Source organism: Taudactylus pleione, unplaced genomic scaffold (genome assembly GCF_031769625.1).
Source record: "Taudactylus pleione unplaced genomic scaffold, aTauple2 ptg000910l, whole genome shotgun sequence".
Classification (NCBI taxonomy): Eukaryota; Metazoa; Chordata; class Amphibia; order Anura; family Myobatrachidae; genus Taudactylus; species Taudactylus pleione.
The window spans coordinates 896,755-923,749 of NW_028285311.1; the positions used below are offsets into that span (position 1 = coordinate 896,755).

General features: G+C 38.6%; 2 protein-coding genes across 2 annotated transcripts in view; one reads left to right on the forward strand and one right to left on the reverse strand.

Annotated features, from left to right (window-relative positions):
* The window catches only part of LOC148473814 (uncharacterized), a 336,188-nt gene extending 315,503 nt beyond the window's left edge, over positions 1 to 20,685 (reverse strand). The window contains exons 1-5 of the mRNA XM_088459411.1: positions 20,608 to 20,685; positions 19,144 to 19,335; positions 18,809 to 18,887; positions 18,592 to 18,689; positions 18,212 to 18,434 (exon numbers count right to left, since the gene is read on the reverse strand). Of these exons, the coding sequence (XP_088315537.1) occupies positions 18,212 to 18,434; positions 18,592 to 18,689; positions 18,809 to 18,887; positions 19,144 to 19,335; positions 20,608 to 20,685 (670 nt within the window). The remainder of the gene's footprint in view (positions 1 to 18,211; positions 18,435 to 18,591; positions 18,690 to 18,808; positions 18,888 to 19,143; positions 19,336 to 20,607) is intronic.
* Positions 1 to 26,995, forward strand: part of LOC148473816 (uncharacterized) — a 160,822-nt gene that overhangs the window by 110,761 nt on the left and 23,066 nt on the right. The window lies entirely within an intron of this gene.

The following is a 26,995-nucleotide window of genomic DNA, read 5'->3' on the forward strand; positions in this document are numbered from 1 at the left end:
ACCTGAGAAAATAACCAGCTTCATACCTAAAAGAAGCTATATTATATATAATATCCACCTACAGCACATGGCTATTATTGTATCTAAATTATATTATATATAATATCCACCTACAGCACATGGCTATTATTGTATCTATATTATATATAATATCCACCTACAGCACATGGCTATTATTGTATCTATATTATATTATATATATAATATCCACCTACAGCACATGGTTATTATTGTATCTATATTATATTATATATAATATCCACCTACAGCACATGGTTATTATTGTAGCTATATTATATTACATATAATATCCACCTACAGCACATGGTTATTATTGTATCTATATTATACTATATATAATATCCACCTACAGCACATGGTTATTATTGTATCTATATTATATATAATATCCACCTACAGCACATGGTTATTATTGTATCTATATTATATTATATATAATATCCACCTACAGCACATGGCTATTATTGTATCTATATTATATTATATATAATATCCACCTACAGCACATGGTTATTATTGTATCTATATTATATATAATATCCACCTACAGCACATGGCTATTATTGTATCTATATTATATTATATACAATATCCACCTACAGCACATGGCTATTATTGTATCTATATTATATTATATATAATATCCACCTACAGCACATGGCTATTATTGTATCTATACTATATATAATATCCACCTACAGCACATGGTTATTATTGTATCTATACTATATATAATATCCACCTACAGCACATGGCTATTATTGTATCTATACTATATATAATATCCACCTACAGCACATGGCTATTTTTGTATCTATATTATATTATATATAATATCCACCTACAGCACATGGCTATTATTGTATCTATATTATATATAATATCCACCTACAGCACATGGTTATTATTGTATCTATATTATATATAATATCCACCTACAGCACATGGTTATTATTGTATCTATATTATATATAATATCCACCTACAGCACATGGTTATTATTGTATCTATATTATATTATATATAATATCCACCTACAGCACATGGTTATTATTGTATCTATATTATATAGAATATCCACCTACAGCACATGGCTATTATTGTATCTATATTATACTATATATAATATCCACCTACAGCACATGGTTATTATTGTATCTATATTATATATAATATCCACCTACAGCACATGGTTATTATTGTATCTATATTATATATAATATCCACCTACAGCACATGGTTATTATTGTATCTATATTATATATAATATCCACCTACAGCACATGGTTATTATTGTATCTATATTATATATAATATCCACCTACAGCACATGGTTATTATTGTATCTATATTATATTATATATAATATCCACCTACAGCACATGGTTATTATTGTATCTATATTATATATAATATCCACCTACAGCACATGGTTATTATTGTATCTATATTATATATAATATCCACCTACAGCACATGGTTATTATTGTATCTATATTATATATAATATCCACCTACAGCACATGGTTATTATTGTATCTATATTATATTATATATAATATCCACCTACAGCACATAGTTATTATTGTATCTATATTATATATAATATCCACCTACAGCACATGGTTATTATTGTATCTATATTATATATAATATCCACCTACAGCACATGGCTATTATTGTATCTATATTATATTATATATAATATCCACCTACAGCACATGGCTATTATTGTATCTGTACTATATATAATATCCACCTACAGCACATGGTTATTATTGTATCTATATTATATATAATATCCACCTTCAGCACATGGCTATTATTGTATCTCTATTATGTTATATATAATATCCACCTAAAGCACATTGTTATTATTGTATCTATATTATATTATATATAATATCCACCTACAGCACATGGCTATTATTGTATCTGCTGATATAAGGATATAAATAAATGAGACAACAAAGCATCTGGGTAATATTTATTCATATGAGCCACATATAGAAGAGACTTTATACGCCAGACAACACAAACGCATAATTAATCATTATCTATAGACATAATAGTTGATTATGAGAGGTGTATACTAATATAAGTCGGCCCAATTAAGTGACATAACCCTTAGTATATCATTTAATTCTATTTTCTCTCTTCAATCCTTATTTTTATACTTAGCCGTTCATGAATCTTTAGAGGGACCATATACATTTTTAGTACATACTTAATAAAAGTTAATTTTTAGTAATTCATTATAAACCTCCTGATTGGTGCACCTATATACCACCCCTTTTCTTCCTCTTGTTGTACCGGGGAGCAGGTTATGTAAGGAATATAGACTGGCTCCTGTATACGTTTGGTAGTACAGTCTCCTCCACAGCCTCATATTACATTCATTTCTCAGTGATGTCAGATACACTTACTGCTATTATATCAGGGTATATACCTACATGATCTAACTCTATATAATGTGTCTGTGACGTCACCAGATGTCAGATACACTTACTGCTATTATATCAGGGTATATACCTACATGATCTAACTGTATATAATGTGTCTGTGATGTCACCAGATGTCAGATACACTTACTGCTATTATATCAGGGTATATACCTACATGATCTAACTGTATATAATGTGTCTGTGATGTCACCAGATGTCAGATACACTTACTGCTATTATATCAGGGTATATACCTACATGATCTAACTGTATATAATGTGTCTGTGACGTCACCAGATGTCAGATACACTTACTGCTATTATATCAGGCTATATAACTACATGATCTTACTGTATATAATGTGTCTGTGATGTCACCAGATGTCAGATACACTTACTACTATATCAGGATATATACCTACATGATCTAACTGTATATAATGTGTCTGTGATGTAACCAGATGTCAGATACACTTACTGCTATTATATCAGTATATATACCTACATGATCTAACTGTATATAATGTGTCTGTGACGTAAACAGATGAGAGATAATTGGTGACAAATTGGGACTGATAATAACTGGGAATTTACCTGTTTGACGTCCTTTAGGGGTTGTTATTGGTAATTTATACCCCAGGATAATTCACTTTGCAGCCCCATTGGGACAAAACATCATAACATTTAAAATGTGTTATCCTGGAGAGATACAAGAATCCACAGAGTGTATATGAGCTGCAGAATAGATACAGTATACATATGAGTATAATAAATGATACATTTTAGTAACCATGGAGTGTATATGAGCTGCAGAATAGATACAGTATACATATGAGTATAATAATATATACATTTTAGTAACCACGGAGTGTATATGAGCTGCAGAATAGATACAGTATACATATGAGTATAATAAATGATACATTGTAGTAACCACGGAGTGTATATGAGCTGTAGAATAGATACAGTATACATATGAGGAGTATAATAAATGATACATTGTAGACACCATGGAGTGTATATGAGCTGCAGAATAGATATAGTATACATATGAGGAGTATAATAAATGATACATTGTAGTAACCATGGAGTATATATGAGCTGCAGAATAGATACAGTATACATATGAGTATAATAAATGATACATTGTAGACACCACAGAGTGTATATGAGCTGCAGAATACATACAGTATACATATGAGGAGTATAATAAATGATACATTGTAGTAACCACAGAGTGTATATGAGCTGCAGGATACAGTATACATATGAGGAGTATAATAAATGATACATTGTAGTAACCACAGAGTGTATATGAGCTGCAGAATAGATACAGTATACATATGAGGAGTATAATAATTGATACATTGTAGTAACCACAGAGTGTATATGAGCTGCAGAATAGATACAGTATATATTGGAGTATAATAAATGATACATTGTAGTAACCAGAGTGTATATGAGCTGCATAATAGATACAGTATACATATGAGGAGTATAATAAATGATACATTGTAGTAACCACAGAGTGTATATGAGCTGCAGAATAGATACAGTATACATATGAGGAGTATAATAAATGATACATTGTAGTAACCACAGAGTGTATATGAGCTGCAGTATAGATACAGTATACATGAGTATAATAAATGATACATTGTAGTAACCACAGAGTGTATATGATCTGCAGAATAGATACAGTATACATATGAGGAGTATAATAAATTACACATTGTAGTAACCAGAGTGTATATGATCTGCAGAATAGATACAGTATACATATGAGGAATATAATAAATGATACATTGTAGTAACCACAGAGTGTATATGAGCTGCAGAATAGATACAGTATACATATGAGGAGTATAATAATATATACATTGTAGTAACCACGGAGTGTATATGAGCTGCAGAATAGATACAGTATACATATGAGCATAATAAATTATACATTGTAGACACCACGGAGTGTATATGAGCTGCAGAATAGATACAGTATACATATGAGGAGTATAATAAATGATACATTGTAGTAACCACGGAGTGTATATGAGCTGCAGAATAGATACAGTATACATATGAGTATAATAAATGATACATTGTAGTAACCACAGAGTGTATATGATCTGCAGAATAGATACAGTATACATATGAGGAGTATAATAAATGATACATTGTAGTAACCACAGAGTGTATATGAGCTGCAGGATAGATACAGTATACATATGAGTATAATAAATGATACATTGTAGTAACCACATAGTGTATATGAGCTGCAGAATAGATACAGTATACATATGAGGAGTATAATAAATGATGCATTCTAGACATCACGGAGTGTATATGAGCAGCAGTATAGATACAGTATACATATGAGTATAATAAATGATACATTGTAGACACCACAGAGTGTATATGAGCTGCAGAATAGATACAGTATACATATGAGTATAATAAATGATACATTGTAGTAACCACGGAGTGTATATAAGCTGCAGTATAGATACAGTATACATATGAGGAGTATAATAAATGATGCATTCTAGACATCACGGAGTGTATATGAGCTGCAGAATAGATACAGTATACATATGAGTATAATAAATGATACATTGTAGTAACCACGGAGTGTATATGAGCTGCAGAATAGATACAGTATACATATGAGGAGTATAATAATATATACATTGTAGTAACCACGGAGTGTATATGAGCTGCAGAATAGATACAGTATACGTATGAGGAGTATAATAAATTATACATTGTAGTAACCACAGAGTGTATGTGATCTGCAGAATAGATACAGTATACATATGAGGAGTATAATAAATGATACATTGTAGTAACCACGGAGTGTATATGATCTGCAGAATAGATACAGTATACATATGAGGAGTATAATAAATGATACATTGTAGTAACCACGGAGTGTATATGATCTGCAGAATAGATACAGTATACATATGAGTATAATAAATGATACATTGTAGTAACCACAGAGTGTATATGAGCTGCAGGATACAGTATACATATGAGTATAATAAATGATACATTGTAGTAACCACAGAGTGTATATGATCTGCAGTATAGATACAGTATACATATGAGTATAATAAATGATACATTGTAGTAACCACGGAGTGTATATGAGCTGCAGAATAGATATAGTATACATATGAGTATAATAAATGATGCATTCTAGACATCACGGAGTGTATATGAGCAGCAGTATCGATACAGTATACATATGAGGAGTATAATAAATGATACATTGTAGACACCACAGAGTGTATATGAGCTGCAGAATAGATACAGTATACATATGAGTATAATAAATGATACATTGTAGTAACCACGGAGTGTATATGAGCTGCAGAATAGATATAGTATACATATGAGTATAATAAATGATGCATTGTAGACACCACGGAGTGTATATGAGCTGCAGAATAGATACAGTATACATATGAGGAGTATAATAAATTATACATTGTAGTAACCACAGAGTGTATGTGATCTGCAGAATAGATACAGTATACATATGAGGAGTATAATAAATGATACATTGTAGTAACCACAGAGTGTATATGAGCTGCAGAATTGATACAGTATACATATGAGGAGTATAATAAATCACACATTGTAGACACCACGGAGTGTATATGAGCAGCAGTATCGATACAGTATACATATGAGTATAATAAATGATACATTGTAGACACCACAGAGTGTATATGAGCTGCAGAATAGATACAGTATACATATGAGTATAATAAATGATACATTGTAGACACCACAGAGTGTATATGAGCTGCAGAATAGATACAGTATACATATGAGGAGTATAATAAATGATGCATTCTAGACATCACGGAGTGTATATGAGCTGCAGAATAGATACAGTATACATATGAGGAGTATAATAAATGATACATTGTAGTAACCACGGAGTGTATATGAGCTGCAGAATAGATACAGTATACATATGAGGAGTATAATAATATATACATTGTAGTAACCACGGAGTGTATATGAGCTGCAGAATAGATACAGTATACGTATGAGGAGTATAATAAATTATACATTGTAGTAACCACAGAGTGTATGTGATCTGCAGAATAGATACAGTATACATATGAGGAGTATAATAAATGATACATTGTAGTAACCACGGAGTGTATATGATCTGCAGAATAGATACAGTATACATATGAGGACTATAATAAATGATACATTGTAGACACCACAGAGTGTATATGAGCTGCAGAATAGATACAGTATACATATGAGGAGTATAATAATATATACATTGTAGTAACCACGGAGTGTATATGATCTGCAGAATAGATACAGTATACATATGAGGAGTATAATAAATGATACATTGTAGTAACCACGGAGTGTATATGATCTGCAGAATAGATACAGTATACATATGAGTATAATAAATGATACATTGTAGTAACCACAGAGTGTATATGAGCTGCAGGATACAGTATACATATGAGTATAATAAATGATACATTGTAGTAACCACAGAGTGTATATGATCTGCAGAATAGATACAGTATACATATGAGGAGTATAATAAATGATACATTGTAGTAACCACAGAGTGTATATGAGCTGCAGCATACATATGAGTATAATAAATGATACATTGTAGTAACCACGGAGTGTATATGAGCTGCAGAATAGATATAGTATACATATGAGGAGTATAATAAATGATGCATTCTAGACATCACGGAGTGTATATGAGCAGCAGTATCGATACAGTATACATATGAGGAGTATAATAAATGATACATTGTAGACACCACAGAGTGTATATGAGCTGCAGAATAGATACAGTATACATATGAGTATAATAAATGATACATTGTAGTAACCACAGAGTGTATATGAGCTGCAGGATACAGTATACATATGAGTATAATAAATGATACATTGTAGACACCACAGAGTGTATATGAGCTGCAGAATAGATACAGTATACATATGAGTATAATAATGATACATTGTAGTAACCACGGAGTGTATATGAGTTGCACAATAGATACAGTATACATATGAGTATAATAAATGATACATTGTAGTAACCACAGAGTGTATATGATCTGCAGAATAGATACAGTATACATATGAGGAGTATAATAAATGATACATTGTAGTAACCACGGAGTGTATATGAGCTGCAGAATAGATATAGTATACATATGAGGAGTATAATAAATGATGCATTCTAGACATCACGGAGTGTATATGAGCTGCAGAATAGATACAGTATACATATGAGGAGTATAATAAATGATACATTGTAGACACCACAGAGTGTATATGAGCTGCAGGATACAGTATACATATGAGTATAATAAATGATACATTGTAGACACCACAGAGTGTATATGAGCTGCAGAATAGATACAGTATACATATGAGTATAATAATGATACATTGTAGTAACCACGGAGTGTATATGAGTTGCACAATAGATACAGTATACATATGAGTATAATAAATGATACATTGTAGTAACCACAGAGTGTATATGATCTGCAGAATAGATACAGTATACATATGAGGAGTATAATAAATGATACATTGTAGTAACCACAGAGTGTAGATGAGCTGCAGAATAGATACAGTATACATATGAGAAGTATAATAAATGATACATTGTAGTAACCACAGAGTGTATATGAGCTGCAGGATACAGTATACATATGAGTATAATAAATGATACATTGTAGACACCACAGAGTGTATATGAGCTGCAGAATAGATACAGTATACATATGAGTATAATAATGATACATTGTAGTAACCACGGAGTGTATATGAGTTGCACAATAGATACAGTATACATATGAGTATAATAAATGATACATTGTAGTAACCACAGAGTGTATATGATCTGCAGAATAGATACAGTATACATATGAGGAGTATAATAAATGATACATTGTAGTAACCACAGAGTGTAGATGAGCTGCAGAATAGATACAGTATACATATGAGAAGTATAATAAATGATACATTGTAGTAACCACGGAGTGTATATGAGCTGCAGAATAGATACAGTATACATATGAGGAGTATAATAAATGATACATTGTAGTAACCACAGAGTGTATATGAGCAGCAGTATCGATACAGTATACATATGAGGAGTATAATAAATGATACATTGTAGACACCACAGAGTTTATATGAGCTGCAGAATAGATACAGTATACATATGAGTATAATAAATGATACATTGTAGTAACCACAGAGTGTATATGAGCTGCAGAATAGATACAGTATACATATGAGGAGTATAATAAATGATACATTGTAGACACCACGGAGTGTATATGAGCTGCAGAATAGATACAGTATACATATGAGGAGTATAATAAATGATACATTGTAGTAACCACGGAGTGTATATGAGCTGCAGGATACAGTATACATATGAGTATAATAAATGATACATTGTAGTAACCACGGAGTGTATATGATCTGCAGAATAGATATAGTATACATATGAGGAGTATAATAATATATACATTGTAGTAACCACTGAGTGTATATGAGCTGCAGAATAGATACAGTATATATATATATATGAGGAGTATAATAAATGATGCATTGTAGACACCACAGAGTGTATATGAGCTGCAGAATAGATACAGTATACATATGAGGAGTATAATACATGATACATTGTAGACACCATGGAATGTATATGAGCTGCAGAATAGATATAGTATACATATGAGTATAATAAATGATACATTGTAGACACCATGGAATGTATATGAGCTGCAGAATAGATATAGTATACATATGAGTATAATAAATGATACATTGTAGACACCATGGAATGTATATGAGCTGTAGAATAGATACAGTATACATATGAGGACTATAATAAATGATACATTGTAGTAACCACAGAGTGTATATGATCTGCAGAATAGATACAGTATATATATGAGGAGTATAATAATAGATACATTGTAGTAACCACGGAGTGTATATAAGTTGCACAATAGATACAGTATACATATGAGTATAATAAATGATACATTGTAGTAACCACGGAGTGTATATGAGCTGCAGAATAGATATAGTATACATATGAGGAGTATAATAAATGATACATTGTTGTAACCACAGAGTGTATATGATCTGTTGAATAGATACAGTATACATATGAGGAGTATAATAAATGATACATTGTAGTAACCACAGAGTGTATATGAGCTGCAGAATTGATACAGTATACATATGAGGAGTATAATAAATCACACATTGTAGACACCACGGAGTGTATATGAGCTGCAGAATAGATACAGTATACATATGAGTATAATAATGATACATTGTAGACACCACGGAGTGTATATGAGCTGCAGAATAGATACAGTATACATATGAGTATAATAATGATACATTGTAGACACCACGGAGTGTATATGAGCTGCAGAATAGATACAGTATACATAAGAGGAGTATAATAAATGATACATTGTAGTAACCACAGAGTGTATATGAGCTGCAGAATAGATACAGTATACATATGAGGAGTATAATAAATGATACATTGTAGTAACCACAGAGTGTATATGAGCTGCAGAATAGATACAGTATACATATGAGGAGTATAATAAATGATACATTGTAGACACCACAGAGTGTATATGAGCTGCAGAATATACAGTATACATATGAGGAGTATAATAAATGATACATTGTAGTAACCACAGAGTGTATATGATCTGCAGAATAGATACAGTATACATATGAGTATAATAAATGATACATTGTAGTAACCACAGAGTGTATATGAGCTGCAGGATACAGTATACATATGAGTATAATAAATGATACATTGTAGTAACCACGGAGTGTATATGAGCTGCAGAATAGATATAGTATACATATGAGGAGTATAATAAATGATGCATTCTAGACATCACGGAGTGTATATGAGAAGCAGTATAGATACAGTATACATATGAGGAGTATAATAAATGATACATTGTAGTAACCACAGAGTGTATATGAGCTGCAGAATAGATACAGTATACATATGAGGAGTATAATAAATGATACATTGTAGTAACCACAGAGTGTATATGAGCTGCAGAATAGATACAGTATACATATGAGGAGTATAATAAATGATACATTGTAGTAACCACGGAGTGTATATGAGCTGCAGAATAGATACAGTATACATATGAGGAGTATAATAAATGATACATTGTAGTAACCACAGAGTGTATATGAGCTGCAGGATACAGTATACATATGAGGAGTATAATAAATGATACATTGTAGTAACCACAGAGTGTATATGAGCTGCAGAATAGATACAGTATACATATGAGGAGTATAATAAATGATGCATTCTAGACATCACGGAGTGTATATGAGCAGCAGTATAGATACTGTATACATATGAGGAGTATAATAAATGATACATTGTAGTAACCACGGAGTGTATATGAGCTGCAAAATAGATACAGTATACGTATGAGGAGTATAATAAATGATACATTGTAGACACCACGGAGTGTATATGAGCTGCAGAATAGATACAGTATACATATGAGGAGTATAATAAATGATACATTGTAGACACCACAGAGTGTATATGAGTTGCAGAATAGATACAGTATATATATGAGGAGTATAATAAATGATACATTGTAGTAACCATAGTGTATATGAACTGCAGAATAGATACAGTATACATATGAGGAGTATAATAAATGATACATTGTAGACACCACGGAGTGTATATGAGCTGCAGAATAGATACAGTATACATATGAGGAGAATAATAAATGATACATTGTAGTAACCACGGAGTGTATATGAGCTGCAGAATAGATACAGTATACATATGAGGAGTATAATAAATGATACATTGTAGACACCACGGAGTGTATATGAGCTGCAGAATAGATACAGTATACATATGAGGAGTATAATAAATGATACATTGTAGACACCACGGAGTGTATATGAGCTGCAGAATAGATACAGTATACATATGAGGAGAATAATAAATGATACATTGTAGTAACCACGGAGTGTATATGAGCTGCAGAATAGATACAGTATACATATGAGGAGTATAATAAATGATACATTGTAGACACCACGGAGTGTATATGAGCTGCAGAATAGATACAGTATACATATGAGGAGTATAATAAATGATATATTGTAGTAACCACGGAGTGTATATGAGCTGTAGAATAGATACTGTATACATATGAGGAGTATAATAAATGATACATTGTAGACACCACGGAGTGTATATGAGCTGCAGAATAGATACAGTATACATATGAGGAGTATAATAAATTATACATTGTAGTAACCACAGAGTGTATATGAGCTGCAGAATAGATACAGTATACATATGAGGAGTATAATAAATGATACATTGTAGTAACCACAGAGTGTATATGAGCTGCAGAATAGATACACTATACATATGAGGACTATAATAAATGATACATTGTAGACACCACGGAGTGTATATGAGCTGCAGAATAGATACAGTATACATGAGGACTATAATAAATGATACATTGTAGACACCACGGAGTGTATATGAGCTGCAGAATAGATACAGTATACATATGAGGACTATAATAAATGATACATTGTAGACACCACGGAGTGTATATGAGCTGCAGAATAGATACAGTATACATATGAGGAATAATAAATAATACATTGTAGTAACCACAGAGTGTATATGATCTGCAGAATAGATACAGTATACATATGAGGAGTATAATAATATATACATTGTAGACACCACGGAGTGTATATGAGCTGCAGAATAGATACAGTATACATATGAGGAGTATAATAATATATACATTGTAGTAAACACGGAGTGTATATGAGCTGCAGAATAGATACAGTATACATATGAGGAGTATAATGAATGATACAATGCAGACACCACGGAGTGTATATGAGCAGCAGAATAGATACAGTATACATATGAGTATAATAAGACATACATTGTACAAAACGTTATACTCTGGCTAATTTGTCTGTACTGTAAAAGGAATCAGATGATATTCTCTGTGAAATATCTGTTTTGGGATCACCAATGACTGTGAAATAAATAGACATAAGAGTACAGAGAATAATATTGAGGGATTAGGAATAAATAATTTATTATCACAATATATAATGATATATAACAAGTGAGAAAGACACGTATATATACACATAAATATGAGCAATTAATGGTAGGGACGTACAGCTCAGAATTTCTGTATTACACGCTTCATTCTATAGTCACATTTCTAATTGTCTATCTTTTATTATCTCACTGACTGTATATAATCTATACATGTTACAGCTAACAATAAGTTATATATTATACATGTGCACCAATGACAGACAACCTCTTCTAGTTCTTCCTTGGTGTTAGCAGAACAAGGCAGTGACCCTCCTGATGAGTAGAGGAGACCATTGGGAGAGGCTGAGAGAGGAGGTTACAGAGAGTAGATTGGAGACATGAGGAGATTGGGGGCTGTCAGTAGTGATACTGATATCACCCATGATGATGGTGGAGATGTCTGAGGATAGGAAGTGAGGGAACCAGGCAGAAATATGTTCCAGAGATTGTTGGGTGGCCCAGGTGGGTGATAGACAGCAACACGCAGAGAGAAAGGGGTGACAGTCCTGATAGAATGTACAAATGATGTAACTGTGAGTGATGGTACCTGTGGGAGATCTGTGTATGTGATAGATTGGGACAGTAATATTCCTACCCCACCTCCTTTACTATCACCAGGCCTGGAGGAGTGTGACGTGTAGTCACCGTGTGACAGTGCTGCAGGGGAGGGAGCGTCTGATTGTGTGAGCCATGTTTCTGTTATCACCAGAAGGTTGAGGTTCTATGAGATAAAGGTCATGGATGGATGTAAAGTTGTTGCAGACAGAGCGTGCATTCCATAAGGCACATTATAGTGACTGGGAGGGTGATGGGAGAAACATGATGTTTATGAGGTTTGCTGGATTTATATTCCATAATGAGTGGGGCCTGGATTTGGAGATATGTCACCAGCTAATAGAAGCAGGAGAGAGATAATTATAGTAGTAGGACGTGTATGAAAGATTTTTATTCTGACAGGTCAAGGATGTTTGTCAGTGTATATAGATAACAAGAAAGCTCATGTGTGTATATAAGAGGGGGGTAGAGTAATGAGGAGGCAATGTGTACAGAGGGGTGACATACAGGGAGAGTGACAGATGTAATAGCCTTAGAGAAGATACCATGGAGTGATATAGGAAAAAGCTCATGTGTGTATATAAGAGGGGAGTAGAGTAATGAGGAGGCAATGTGTACAGAGGGGTGACATACAGGGAGAGTGACAGATGTAATAGCCTTAGAGAAGATACCATGGAGTGATATAGGAAAAAGCTCATGTGTGTATATAAGAGGGGAGTAGAGTAATGAGGAGGCAATGTGTACAGAGGGGTGAGATACAGGGAGAGTGACGGATGTAATAGCCTTAGAGAAGATACCATGGAGTGATATAGGAAAAAGCTCATGTGTGTATATAAGAGGGGAGTAGAGTAATGAGGAGGCAATGTGTACAGAGGGGAGAGATACAGGGAGAGTGATGGATGTAATAGCCTTAGAGAATATACCATGGAGTGATATAGGAAAAAGCTCATGTGTGTATATAAGAGGGGAGGAGAGTAATGAGGAGGCAATGTGTACAGAGGGGTGATATACAGGGAGAGTGACGGATGTAATAGCCTTAGAGAAGATACCATGGAGTGATATAGGAAAAATCTCATGTGTGTATATAAGAGGGGAGTAGAGTAATGAGGAGGCAATGTGTACAGAGGGGTGACATACAGGGAGAGTGATGGATGTAATAGCCTTAGAGAATATACCATGGAGTGATATAGGAAAAAGCTCATGTGTGTATATAAGAGGGGAGGAGAGTAATCAGGAGGCAATGTGTACAGAGGGGTGATATACAGGGAGAGTGACGGATGTAATAGCCTTAGAGAAGATACCATGGAGTGATATAGGAAAAATCTCATGTGTGTATATAAGAGGGGAGTAGAGTAATGAGGAGGCAATGTGTACAGAGGGGTGACATACAGGGAGAGTGATGGATGTAATAGCCTTAGAGAATATACCATGGAGTGATATAGGAAAAAGCTCATGTGTGTATATAAGAGGGGAGGAGAGTAATGAGGAGGCAATGTGTACAGAGGGGTGATATACAGGGAGAGTGACGGATGTAATAGCCTTAGAGAAGATACCATGGAGTGATATTAGAACAATCAATTTTTAAAACATGTTGATTTTGGAGAAAAAGGTGAAATTTGTAGGACAGGACATAAACAAATGTCAGGTTTGATTATGAAATTACCTGGTCAAAGATGGTGATCAGTGTATTACACTGTTTTTTTAAACTGTTTAAAAAACCCTTAGTTATTGCACACTTTGTGTATTACCACAGTTAGTTGCCCCCTCAGCTAGTTGCCCCCTAAGACTGATTGGTAAGATATAGTCTGGCTGATAAGACTACATCTGAGACAATTGGTCAGTGGAATGAAATGCAGAGTGATGAAAGGACATACATAGCACTGTGTGTGTGAGTATATAACAGGCAGTGTGTTACTATAATCTATGCTTCACTGATCCCCATCACACACAGGTAATGACAATTACAGCAACTCATTACATCACATACGTATAACATCAGATGGAAGATGTGATGTTCTCCACGATGGACTGACATTGGGAATTTGTCTCCACATGGATCTCTTAGCTAGAGTACAAGGAGACTGAGGATTACTTGCTTTTGGTTAGCAACACAAAATACATCTTTCCCTCCCTGTTCAGTCCTTTGTCTGTTCCCTTCTGTTGTCCATGACTGTGTAATATATACTTCCCTTTAATAAAGGTTGATTGTTGGGTGTAAAATGTGCCTATGTTTAGTCTACTGACTGCACTGTGTATTGTTCATTCTACTATTGCACAGAAACTTAGCCAAAAGTGTTGAAGAGTTTGAAGTATTTAAAGTATTATGTTTCAGGTCTATCAGGTCATATTTTTTTATGTATTTTTTGATGTGTAATAAGATTTGATTTCCGTGTAAAACATTTCCCACACTTAGAACATGGAAATGGTTTCTCACCTGTGTGAATTCTCTGATGTGTAACAAAATTTGATTTTCGTATAAAACATTTCCCACACTCAGAGCATAGATATGGTTTCTCCCCTGTGTGGCTTCTCTGATGTGCAACAAGATCTGATGTAATTGTAAAACATTTCCCACACTCAGAACATGGAAATGGTTTCTCACCTGTGTGATATCTCTGATGTATAACAAGATGCGATTTCTGTGTAAAACATTTCCCACATTCAGAGCATGGAAATGGTTTCTCCCCTGTATGAGTTCTTTGATGTGTAACAAGATATGTTTTCCTTGTGAAAGATTTCCCACATTCAGAACAGAGAAAGCTTTTATCACCTCTGTGAGCTGTACTGTGTGTAGCAATATTGGAGGTATCAGGGGAATATTCCTCATGATTAGAGGGACCAGATGATATATCCGCACTGTGAGGTACTGGATGCAAATTTAGAGTAATGGCGATGTCTCCTAGAGAATCCTGTCTGATGTTATCTTCGATCTTAAAATTAGGACACAAAATGAGATCTCCCTCCGAGGTATTCTTGATTGTGCGTCCATCTGTAGGAAATAAAATAAAGTGTATGGATAGAATTCCTACTATTACTAAGTTCTCAATATTTAGTGGTTCTGTTTCTTTTTCCAGATTACAAGTAATTATGATACATTTACAAAATAACAAAGATGACTCTCGTCTTAAAATATAAAGAAAACCACACCACCCAGCTGTTACAGCCCTCGTCAGTTGGCATTGGGTATTTCACAGGCTTTACACATGTGCAGGATATACTGTGGGTGAGGGGTATAGACAGCACGTAAGGGGGTGTATAGCAGTAATGTGTACAGTTAGGCTGTCATGTTGTGTATATGCAACATTGCCAGGAGACATATGACAGGTATTAGAGGAAGTCTATCTGTGGCCATGTCCTCTGTCTGTCTCTGAGGCAGGAAGCACAGAACAGCTGGAGGGCGCGGGATGTCACACATGACTATGAGGAGATAACTAGAGGAGGGACCCCTCATTATCATAGATACCCCTCCTCATTACCAATCCACACCACAGGGGGTAACTAGTAATCAGGGGGAGTGTACATCACACCCTGCCCCCCTGCAGGGATACCAAATACCAGGGTACACACTGAGTTACCTGCACAGGGGTGTACACCTACATTGTGGGCACTGAGCTGTATTACAAGGACAGGAGGGGGTTGGGGCTCAATACTTGTAACGTCCTCTCGGGGTGGAGTTTAGGCTCCTACAAGATACTGGAGAGCAGTGCTTTGTCTCCTGCCAGCAGGACGGTATTACAGGATGGTACAGTGGGAAGAAGACCAGGCCTTGGCAGTGTTAGGCTGCTGGACTAGGGATCCCCTCACACTTCTGCAGAACATTGCACATGAGAGTTGTGTCACTGGATGGGCATGCAGGAGGTGATTGCAGTGACTGACATCCGTCAGTACTTGGGGTGTGGGCTGCTGCCCCCTCCCAGGTACACTGTGTGAGTAACATCTGATCTAAGGGACTGGTCATTAACATGGCGACTGCTTTAGGTACCACTTAGTGTGATGTACTGTATTGTATTACTACCATAACTCACAATAAAGATACATTTGTATTTTCCCTGCTGTCTTGTCTGTACGATCAATGAAGTGTTGACTTCTAAAATGTTTAAATGATAGAGAGCAGGAGTATACTAGGGGCTGATGGCTTCTAATGTATGAGATACACAGAGAGTGTGGGGAGGAGACTGGTCAGATCTCTGGGCTGGTAACACACAGTGACATGATGTGACGGTGAGAGCAGGAGTATAATAGGGGCTGATGGCTCCTGATGTACGAGATACACCAGAGAGTGTGGGGAGGAGACTGGTCAGATCTCTGGGCTGGTAACACACAGTGACATGATGTGAGGGGGAGAGCAGGAGTATAATAGAGGCTGATGGCTCCTGATGTATGATATACACCAGAGAGTGTGGGGAGAAGACTGGTCAGATCTCTGGGCTGGTAACACACAGTGACATGATGTGACGGTGAGAGCAGGAGTATAATAGGGGCTGATGGCTCCTGATGTACGAGATACACCAGAGAGTGTGGGGAGGAGACTGGTCAGATCTCTGGGCTGGTAACACACAGTGACATGATGTGAGGGGAAGAGCAGGAGTATAATAGGGGCTGATGGCTCCTGACTCCGCCACTGGGCAGATACATTTCCCTCATTACTTTGTACTGTTGTAGTGACTAAGCAAGAAGCATATATGACTCTTTGCTGAGTGTTTATTACTCACCTGTACTGATATATGTAGGGATTTCCTCCTCCTTACAGTGCTGATCACCCATCACATACGTCTCTTCTTCTCTGTCTATAACTTCTACCTTCATATCAGTCACATACGTCTCTTCTTCTCTGTCTATATCTTCTACCTTCATATCAGTCACATACGTCCCTTTTCCCTCTATATCTTCTACCTTCATATCAGTCACATACCTCTCTTCTTCTCCCTCTATATCTTCTGCCTTCATATCAGTCACATACATCTCTTCTTCTTCCTCTATACCTTCTGTCTTCATATCAGTCACATACGTCTCTTCTTCTCCCTCTATATTATCAGCCTTCATATCAGTTACATACGTCTCTTCTTCTCCCTCTATATCTTCTGTCTTCATATCAGTCACATACGTCTCTTCTTCTCCCTCTATATTTTCAGCCTTTACATCAGTCACAGACATCTCTTCTTCTCCCTCTATATCTTCTGCCTTTATATTAGCCAGACTTTCACCCTAAGTAACCCACAAAACAATAAAATAAAGTTTAAAAATGTCAGATTTCATTAAATTGCATTAAGTATAAGAATTATGGTTAATAAGACACACACAGCTTCCAACAGATCATATAAAGACACTGTGGTATATTGGTGACACCCTAAATCCCAGCTACCTGATGCTCCTGTGGGATCCTGTGATTCTCCTCTGTACAATCCTGGGAATAAAGAGGACGGGGACATCTCTCTGGGGTATTGCTGTTACTGGGTCCATCTGTAGGAGACACACAGTGACTGGGTACATTGTATATATGTGATTATCAGGTGATGTGTGTATATAGGGGGTCCCCATACCTGCTCTCCCCTGTACAATAAATGACAGTCTCCTCTTACCCAGTGATGTGAGGGGCCGGTGATTCTCCATCATCACGTCCTTGTACAGACCCCTGTGTTCCTCTATATACTCCCCCTCCTGCATGGAGACATAGACAGTAACATCCTGACACTTTATAGGAACCTGACACACACAATGATACAGTCATCACCCAGACACATCCCGTGGTGTTACTCTATAATGTCCTATTCCCAGCAGTCACCTCTCCAGTCATCACCCAGACACACCCCCTGGTGTTACTGTATAATGTCCCATTCCCAGCAGTCACCTCTCCAGTCATCATCCATACACATCCCCTGGTGTTACTGCATAATGTCCCATTCCCAGCAGTCACCTCTCCAGTAAGCAGCTGAATGATCCTATTGGTGAGTTCCAGGATCTTCTGGTCATTGTGTCTCTCCTGTATCAGTGAGTGAGGTGGAGGCACAGTGATGGGGTTCTGGGTCCTGCTCAGTCCTCCTGAAACATGGAGACGGCTGCTGGGCATCTGACACTTACCGGATGTCTTCTTTACTACTGTGTAATCCTGTGTAATGAGGGAGACATAAATAAAAGGGTAAAATTATACTCATGGACCCATTTATTGAGGTGTCATCAGTGCATAATATGCAAGTAGGGTCTGTCTGACTAATCGTATTTGTAACGGTTTACAATATATAGGAAAGTAGACAGAATCTAGCACATCTCCTGCCATCTTCATTTCAGTGATAGAAAAGAAACAAAACACGATACTGTGAGCAATGAGATATATCCCAGCTCCTGTGAGGACTGAGGCACTGATACTATATCTCCCTGTATTATTACTATAGATATAAGTGATGTCACTGTGACACTCCCAGATCTTCTCACCTCCCCAGTCATGTCCCTGTATTATTACTATAGATATAAGTGATGTCACTGTGACACTCCCAGATCCCCTCACCTCCCCAGTCATGTCCCTGTATTATTACTATAGATATAAGTGATGTCACTGTGACACTCCCAGATCCCCTCACCTCCCCAGTCATGTCCCTGTATTATTACTATAGATATAAGTGATGTCACTGTGACACTCCCAGACCCTCTCACCTCCCCAGTCATGTCCCTGTATTATTACTATAGATATAAGTGATGTCACTGTGACACTCCCAGATCCTCTCACCTCCCCAGTCATGTCCCTGTATTATTACTATAGATATAAGTGATGTCACTGTGACACTCCCAGATCCCCTCACCTCCCCAGACATGTCCCTGTATTATTACTATACATATAAGTGATGTCACTGTGACACTCCCAGATCCCCTCACCTCCCCAGTCATGTCCCTGTATTATTACTATAGATATAAGTGATGTCACTGTGACACTCCCAGATCTCGTCACCTCCCCAGTCATGTCCCTGTATTATTACTATAGATATAAGTGATGTCACTGTGACATTCCCAGATCCTCTCACCTCCCCAGTCATGTCCCTGTATTCTTACTATAGATATAAGTGATGTCACTGTGACACTCCCGGATCCCCTCACCTCCCCAGTCATGTCCCTGTATTATTACTATAGATATAAGTGATGTCACTGTGACACTCCCGGATTCCCTCACCTCCCCAGTCATGTCCCTGTATTATTGCTATAGATATAAGTGATGTCACTGTGACACTCCCAGATCCCCTCACCTCCCCAGTCATGTCCCTGTATTATTACTATAGATATAAGTGATGTCACTGTGACACTCCCAGATCCCCTCACCTCCCCAGTCATGTCCCTGTATTATTACTATAGATATAAGTGATGTCACTGTGACACTCCCATACTCTCTCACCTCCCCAGTCAGCAGGTAGATGATCTCCAGAGTGAGATTTAGTATACACTCAGTCATGTGACTTCTGTCAGTGTCCATCCTATTTATACAGGACACGTCTCACCCTCACGTGACTTCTTGTAAAGATTATCTGGTTTCTCCAAGCTCAGTTGGCTATTAAAAATATAATTAGAATAAAGATTAGAGTATATATCATATTGAAACAGGAAAAACACACACACACACATCACCCACCTAATACACACTGAACACTATACGCAGGCCACACTGATATCACACACCTGATACACACTGATCATCACTATACACAAGTCACACTGATATCACACACCTGATACACACTGATCACTATACACCAGTGTGTATCAGATATGTTATATCATTGTCCCTAACCACCGGGGGGGGAGTTAGGATTAGGTACACCCCGGGAGGGTTAGGTTTAGGGTGCGGGAAGGGGGGTGGTGGTTAGAGTTAGGCACCACCCGGGGGGAGGTTAGGGTTAGGCACTAGGGAGGGGTGGTTAGGGTTATTCACCACAAAGGGAGGGTTAGGATAAGGGGGGGGGGGAGAGGACAGGAGGGGGTGGAGAGGACAGGGTGGGGTTAAGGTACTTACCAGCTCTGCACCCATCATTTTACCCTACTTCTTTGCTCCCTCACCCCCATTATACGCCCTCCGATAGCACACCACATTTCCCAGCCAGCCTCTCTCCCCCACTACTGCCCTATTCCTCTGTCTCCTAATATCTGGGCAACTTGTGTGCAATCACCCATCTTATTTTCTCTGCTCCCACATCTGTAATAATTTCCATATATCCTTTAAACAATCCACAGGTGGTGCCAATTACCTCTGGTGATTCTGTGAGGAGACCTGGAAAACATGCACTGTCATGGTTCCCATCCCCTAGACCCAGGGTAGTAAGAGAGAAAGTGTGGGAAGCAGAGGGAGCTCCAAACAGGTCGGTGATAGTTATCTCACTGGTGATTCTGTGAGGAGACCTGGAAAACATGCACTGTTCCCTAAGGATGCTGGTCCCCTACACACAAGGTACTAAGCACCCATTACACCAATACAAAGTCTCAGACAGGTGAGGAGTCAGCAGGGCCTATTACAGAGGACGTCTGTGCATCTTATACATCACCCGGTGTACACTATGGTGTCTCTCTGTGTATTCTGTCACTTCCACACTAATAACCACCTACTGAGGGTACTGACCGCCAGCTACAGCTGATACGTTCTGTATGGGGGGGTCTGAGTGCTCTGGACACCTCCCTATCTCTATAGTCTGTTACCCACCGAGCAGTGACTGCTCCAGCTGTATTATAGTAACACCAGGGTCTGCTCCACCTGTATTATATGTAACACTAATAACCACCTACTGAGGGTACTGACCACCAGCTACAGCTGCTACGTTTTGTATGGGGGGTCTGAGTGCACCGGACACCTCCCTTTCTCTATAGTCTGTTACCCACCGAGCAGTGACTGCTCCAGCTGTATTATAGTAACACCAGGTTCTGCTCCAGCTGTATTATATGTGACACTAATAACCATCTACTGAGGATACTGACCACCAGCTACAGCTGATACGTTCTGTATGATTTTTAGAAAGTGTTTAGTATAAATATGGAGAAATGGAAGATCAGTCCTATCCCTGAGAAAGCACCAAACCGTGTGAAACGCGTTGGTAACGAGTGGGCAGTGGACAGCGATTAACTGGAAACTTCCCTTCCTAACATCGGATGGCTAGTGATATCATCCAGTGGCGACACAACTCAGCACGCTGCATACGATCATCATCGGCGGTAACCTGGCCCCATCTTATCAGGCGTCAGACTGACCACAGAACGGGTGTTACAGGCGTACCTGCCCGGTATGTACCGGACCGTATACAGGAAGAAGACGACTATCTTAGGGTACGGTAGGGACAGGTCACCTTGTGATTGCTGTTACACATCACCCTCACAGGGAGCCGTCCTTCCACATATTCTCATAGGAGCTATACACATAATCTCAGTGCTTGTGCTGATGTATGTATGTGTATTTCTTCTTTATATATAAGGATTACCTCCACATAAATATCAGCGCTCGGTATAATCATATTATATCCTATCCTTACACTACTGAGCTGCTTAGTACATCACAAGCGCAGGAAAAGCTTATTACTTTTACCTTAGTAACAACTGGCTGCTATATGTCACCGTGGTAACCAGCAATGCCGTATAACTAGATGCTATATGTCACCGTGGTAACCTGCAATGCCGTATAACTAGATGCTATATGTCACCGTGGTAACCAGCAATGCCGTATAACTAGATGCTATATGTCACCGTGGTAACCTGCAATGCCGTATAACTAGATGCTATATGTCACCGTGGTAACCTGCAATGCCGTATAACTAGATGCTATATGTCACCGTGGTAACCTGCAATGCCGTATAACTAGATGCTACATGTCACCGTGGTAACCTGCAATGCCGTATAACTAGATGCTACATGTCACCGTGGTAACCTGCAATGCCGTATAACTAGATGCTACATGTCACCGTGGTAACCTGCAATGCCGTATAACTAGATGCTACATGTCACCGTGGTAACCTGCAATGCCGTATAACTAGATGCTACGTGTCACCGTGGTAACCTGCAATGCCGTATAACTAGATGCTACGTGTCACCGTGGTAACCTGCAATGCCGTATAACTAGATGCTATGTGTCACCGTGGTAACCTGCAATGCCGTATAACTAGATGCTATGTGTCTCCGTGGTAACCTGCAATGCCGTATAACTAGATGCTATGTGTCTCCGTGGTAACCTGCAATGCCGTATAACTAGATGCTATGTGTCTCCGTGGTAACCTGCAATGCCGTATAACTAAATGCTCTGTGTCACCGTGGTAACCTGCAATGCCGTATAACTAGATGCTATATGTCACCGTGGTAACCTGCAATGCCGTATAACTACATGCTATATGTCACCGTGGTAACCTGCAATGCCGTCTAACTAGATGCTATATGTCACCGTGGTAACCTGCAATGCCGTATAACTAGATGCTCTGTGTCACCGTGGTAACCTGCAATGCCGTCTAACTAGATGCTCTGTGTCACCGTGGTAACCTGCAATGCCGTCTAACTAGATGCTATATGTCACCGTGGTAACCTGCAATGCCGTCTAACTAGATGCTATATGTCACCGTGGTAACCTGCAATGCCGTATAACTAGATGCTATATGTCACCGTGGTAACCTGCAATGCCGTATAACTAGATGCTATATGTCACCGTGGTAACCTGCAATGCCGTATAACTAGATGCTATATGTCACCGTGGTAACCTGCAATGCTGTATAACTAGATGCTATATGTCACCGTGGTAACCAGCAATGCTGTATAACTAGATGCTATATGTCACCGTGGTAACCTGCAATGCTGTATAACTACATGCTATATGTCACCGTGGTAACCTGCAATGCTGTATAACTAGATGCTATGTGTCACCGTGGTAACCTGCAATGCTGTATAACTAGATGCTATGTGTCACCGTGGTAACCTGCAATGCTGTATAACTAGACGCTATATGTCACCGTGGTAACCTGCAATGCTGTATAACTAGATGCTATATGTCACCGTGGTAACCTGCAATGCCGTATAACTAGATGCTATATGTCACCGTGGTAACCTGCAATGCTGTATAACTAGATGCTATATGTCACCGTGGTAACCAGCAATACTGTATAACTAGATGCTATATGTCACCGTGGTAACCTGCAATGCTGTATAACTAGATGCTATGTGTCACCGTGGTAACCTGCAATGCTGTATAACTAGATGCTATGCTGCAGTAATATCTGGTTTTTTTTTTTGCAGATTGCTTATAATGAGAGAAATGGTAAGAACTTAGTTTTGTTAACTCTCTTTCATCGAAGTCCATAGGGTCCACAGGGAGAACTTGGGGTATAGGTTGGGAACCAAATCCGGGCACCACGCAGTTAAAATTTTCAGCTCCCAGGATTCACTGGATCCACTCTTCCTATAACCCTGCCCCCAAGCCAGAGGCACCTCAGTTTGTAAGTAGCCAAAGGCCGGAGGAGGAAAGATAGAGAGAGAAGACTGGAACACTCAAGAACCACACTCACAGAGAAGGAGATGGGAAACCGGTGACCAGTAACATAGCCCATATGAAGCCACGTGCGTCAGGGCGGGTGCCCTGTGGACTTCGAAGAAAGAGAGAGTTAACAAAAGGTAAGTTCTTACCATAACTCTCATTTAATTCTTCAGGGTCCATAGGCTCCACAGAGAGACCTTGGGGATGTCCCAAAGCAGTTCTTTTAAAGGGTGGGGATGCTCCTTCGCTGAGAGGAGAATACAGCGCCCAAAGGAAGCATCCTGAGAGTCAAAGGTATCTAATGCATAGAACCTTAGAAAGGTCTGGATGGAAGACCACGTAGCCGCCTTAAGGCTGAACAGCTGAGGCGCCACGACGAGCCACCCACGAGGGGCCCACAGACTGAGTAGAATGAACAGTAACAGAAGCCGGAACAGGAAGGCCATCCTGTGTGTAAGCCTCTGAGATACGAGTCATACGAAGCCATCTAGCCAATGTTTGTTTATTGGCCATCCTTTCCTGTGAAATTCATAGAGCACAAATAAGGAGTCTGATTTTCAAAAGGAACTGGTACGGTCCACGTAATCCTGAGAGCACGGACCACAGCCAATGAGGCCTCACCTACCGAGAGGACTAGTGACTGAAAAGCCAGTACAATAAGTTCCTGAAAAATATAGAACTTAGAAACCACTTTAGGAAGAAATACAGGCGAGTGTGACTCACAGGTGAAATATCTAGAAGAGGGAGCCACAGGAGAACGCTCCCAATTCCGACACTCTCCTGGCAGATGCAAACGCCATAAGAAAGAGAGTCTAAACTATAAACTATGCAAGGTCTACTGGAACTAGTGTTTCAAATGGAGGCCCGCAGAACTACTGCCAAATCCAAGGAGCCCCTAGGGGGAACAAAGGGAGGTAGAATCCAGAGAACACCCTGAAGGAAGGTCTGGATACCCGGGAGTGGAGCAATTCTACATTGGAACCATACTGTCAGTGCAGAGACCTGCACTTTTAGGGAGGTCAGGCGGAGGGCTAGACCCAATCCAGCCTGAAGGAATGCCAGGACTCTGGAAATCCTAAACACTTGAAGATCGTAGCTACTAGTACGATACCATAAGAAATATGTATACCACACTCTGTGGTAGATCCCAGCAGAAGCTGGCTTACATGCTCCAAGCATCCTGATGACAGAGCCAGAGAATCCTTTGGACCTCAGTAGGGACGCAGTCAAAGACAGACGATCCAGGTCCGGGAAAAGGCAAGGATCCTTAGACAACAGGTCCAGACGTTGAGGTAGCGGGAATGGAGTGTCAATGGAGAGACTCCAAAAATGTAAGTACCAGTGATGTCTAGGTCAAGCTGGAGTCACCAGCAAGATAGTACCTCCATCTTGTTTGAACTTCCAAAGAACTCGAGGAAGAAGGGAGACCGGAGGGAACAGGTACGCAAATTGGAAGGTCCACTTCACTGACAATGCATCGCCGAAAGTTGCTTTGATATCTCCAGTTCTGGACCCAAACACCGGCAGTCTGTGATTGTGTCGGGAGGCCATGAGGGCCACCTCTGCTCACTAGGATTAAAACATCTCTTGGTGAAGAGACCAGCCCCCTGGGATGTACGTCGTGACGGATGAGGAAGTCCGCTTCCCAATGGAGAACTCCCGGAATGAACACTGCAGAGATGGCCGGGAGGTGACCCTTGGCCCATGTCAGAATGTGTGACACTTCTGTCATTGCTGCCCGACTTCGAGTGTCTCCTTGATGTAAGCCACTGTTGTGACATTATCGGACTTAGGGCCTGATTCAGACCTGCTCACAAATTGCGGCCACTCGCTGGCAAAAAGGGGCTGGATATTTAAATTAAGCGCTCGCACTGCATCTCGTAAGGATGCCCTCTATGTCTTAGCGAGCCCCGGCAATAAGCGCTCACTAGTGTATAAAGACACCCCCTTGCCACTCGCAACACACGTCACCTCTGGTATTTGAAGGATTAATCGGTAACATCGAGAGCCATCGGAGCTGCTTGCAGCGCTTGAGGTAGACCTTACCCTCCCAAAAGCACTGCAGGCAGTTCAGGGTAAAAAACAACCAAGTGCCGTGTTCAATGACGCTACTTTGCTAATTATGCACATCCATTAAACTCCGTTCTGACGCCCAGACACGCCTGCGTTCGCAGCACCACTCCCCCGTTCACAAGCACCTGCCCCTGTTACCACCCACAAATGGCGCTGTCACTCATTCCATTGAGCAGTCTTTTCAGGGCGAGCGAGCAAAATCCAATCAATCGTACTAGTT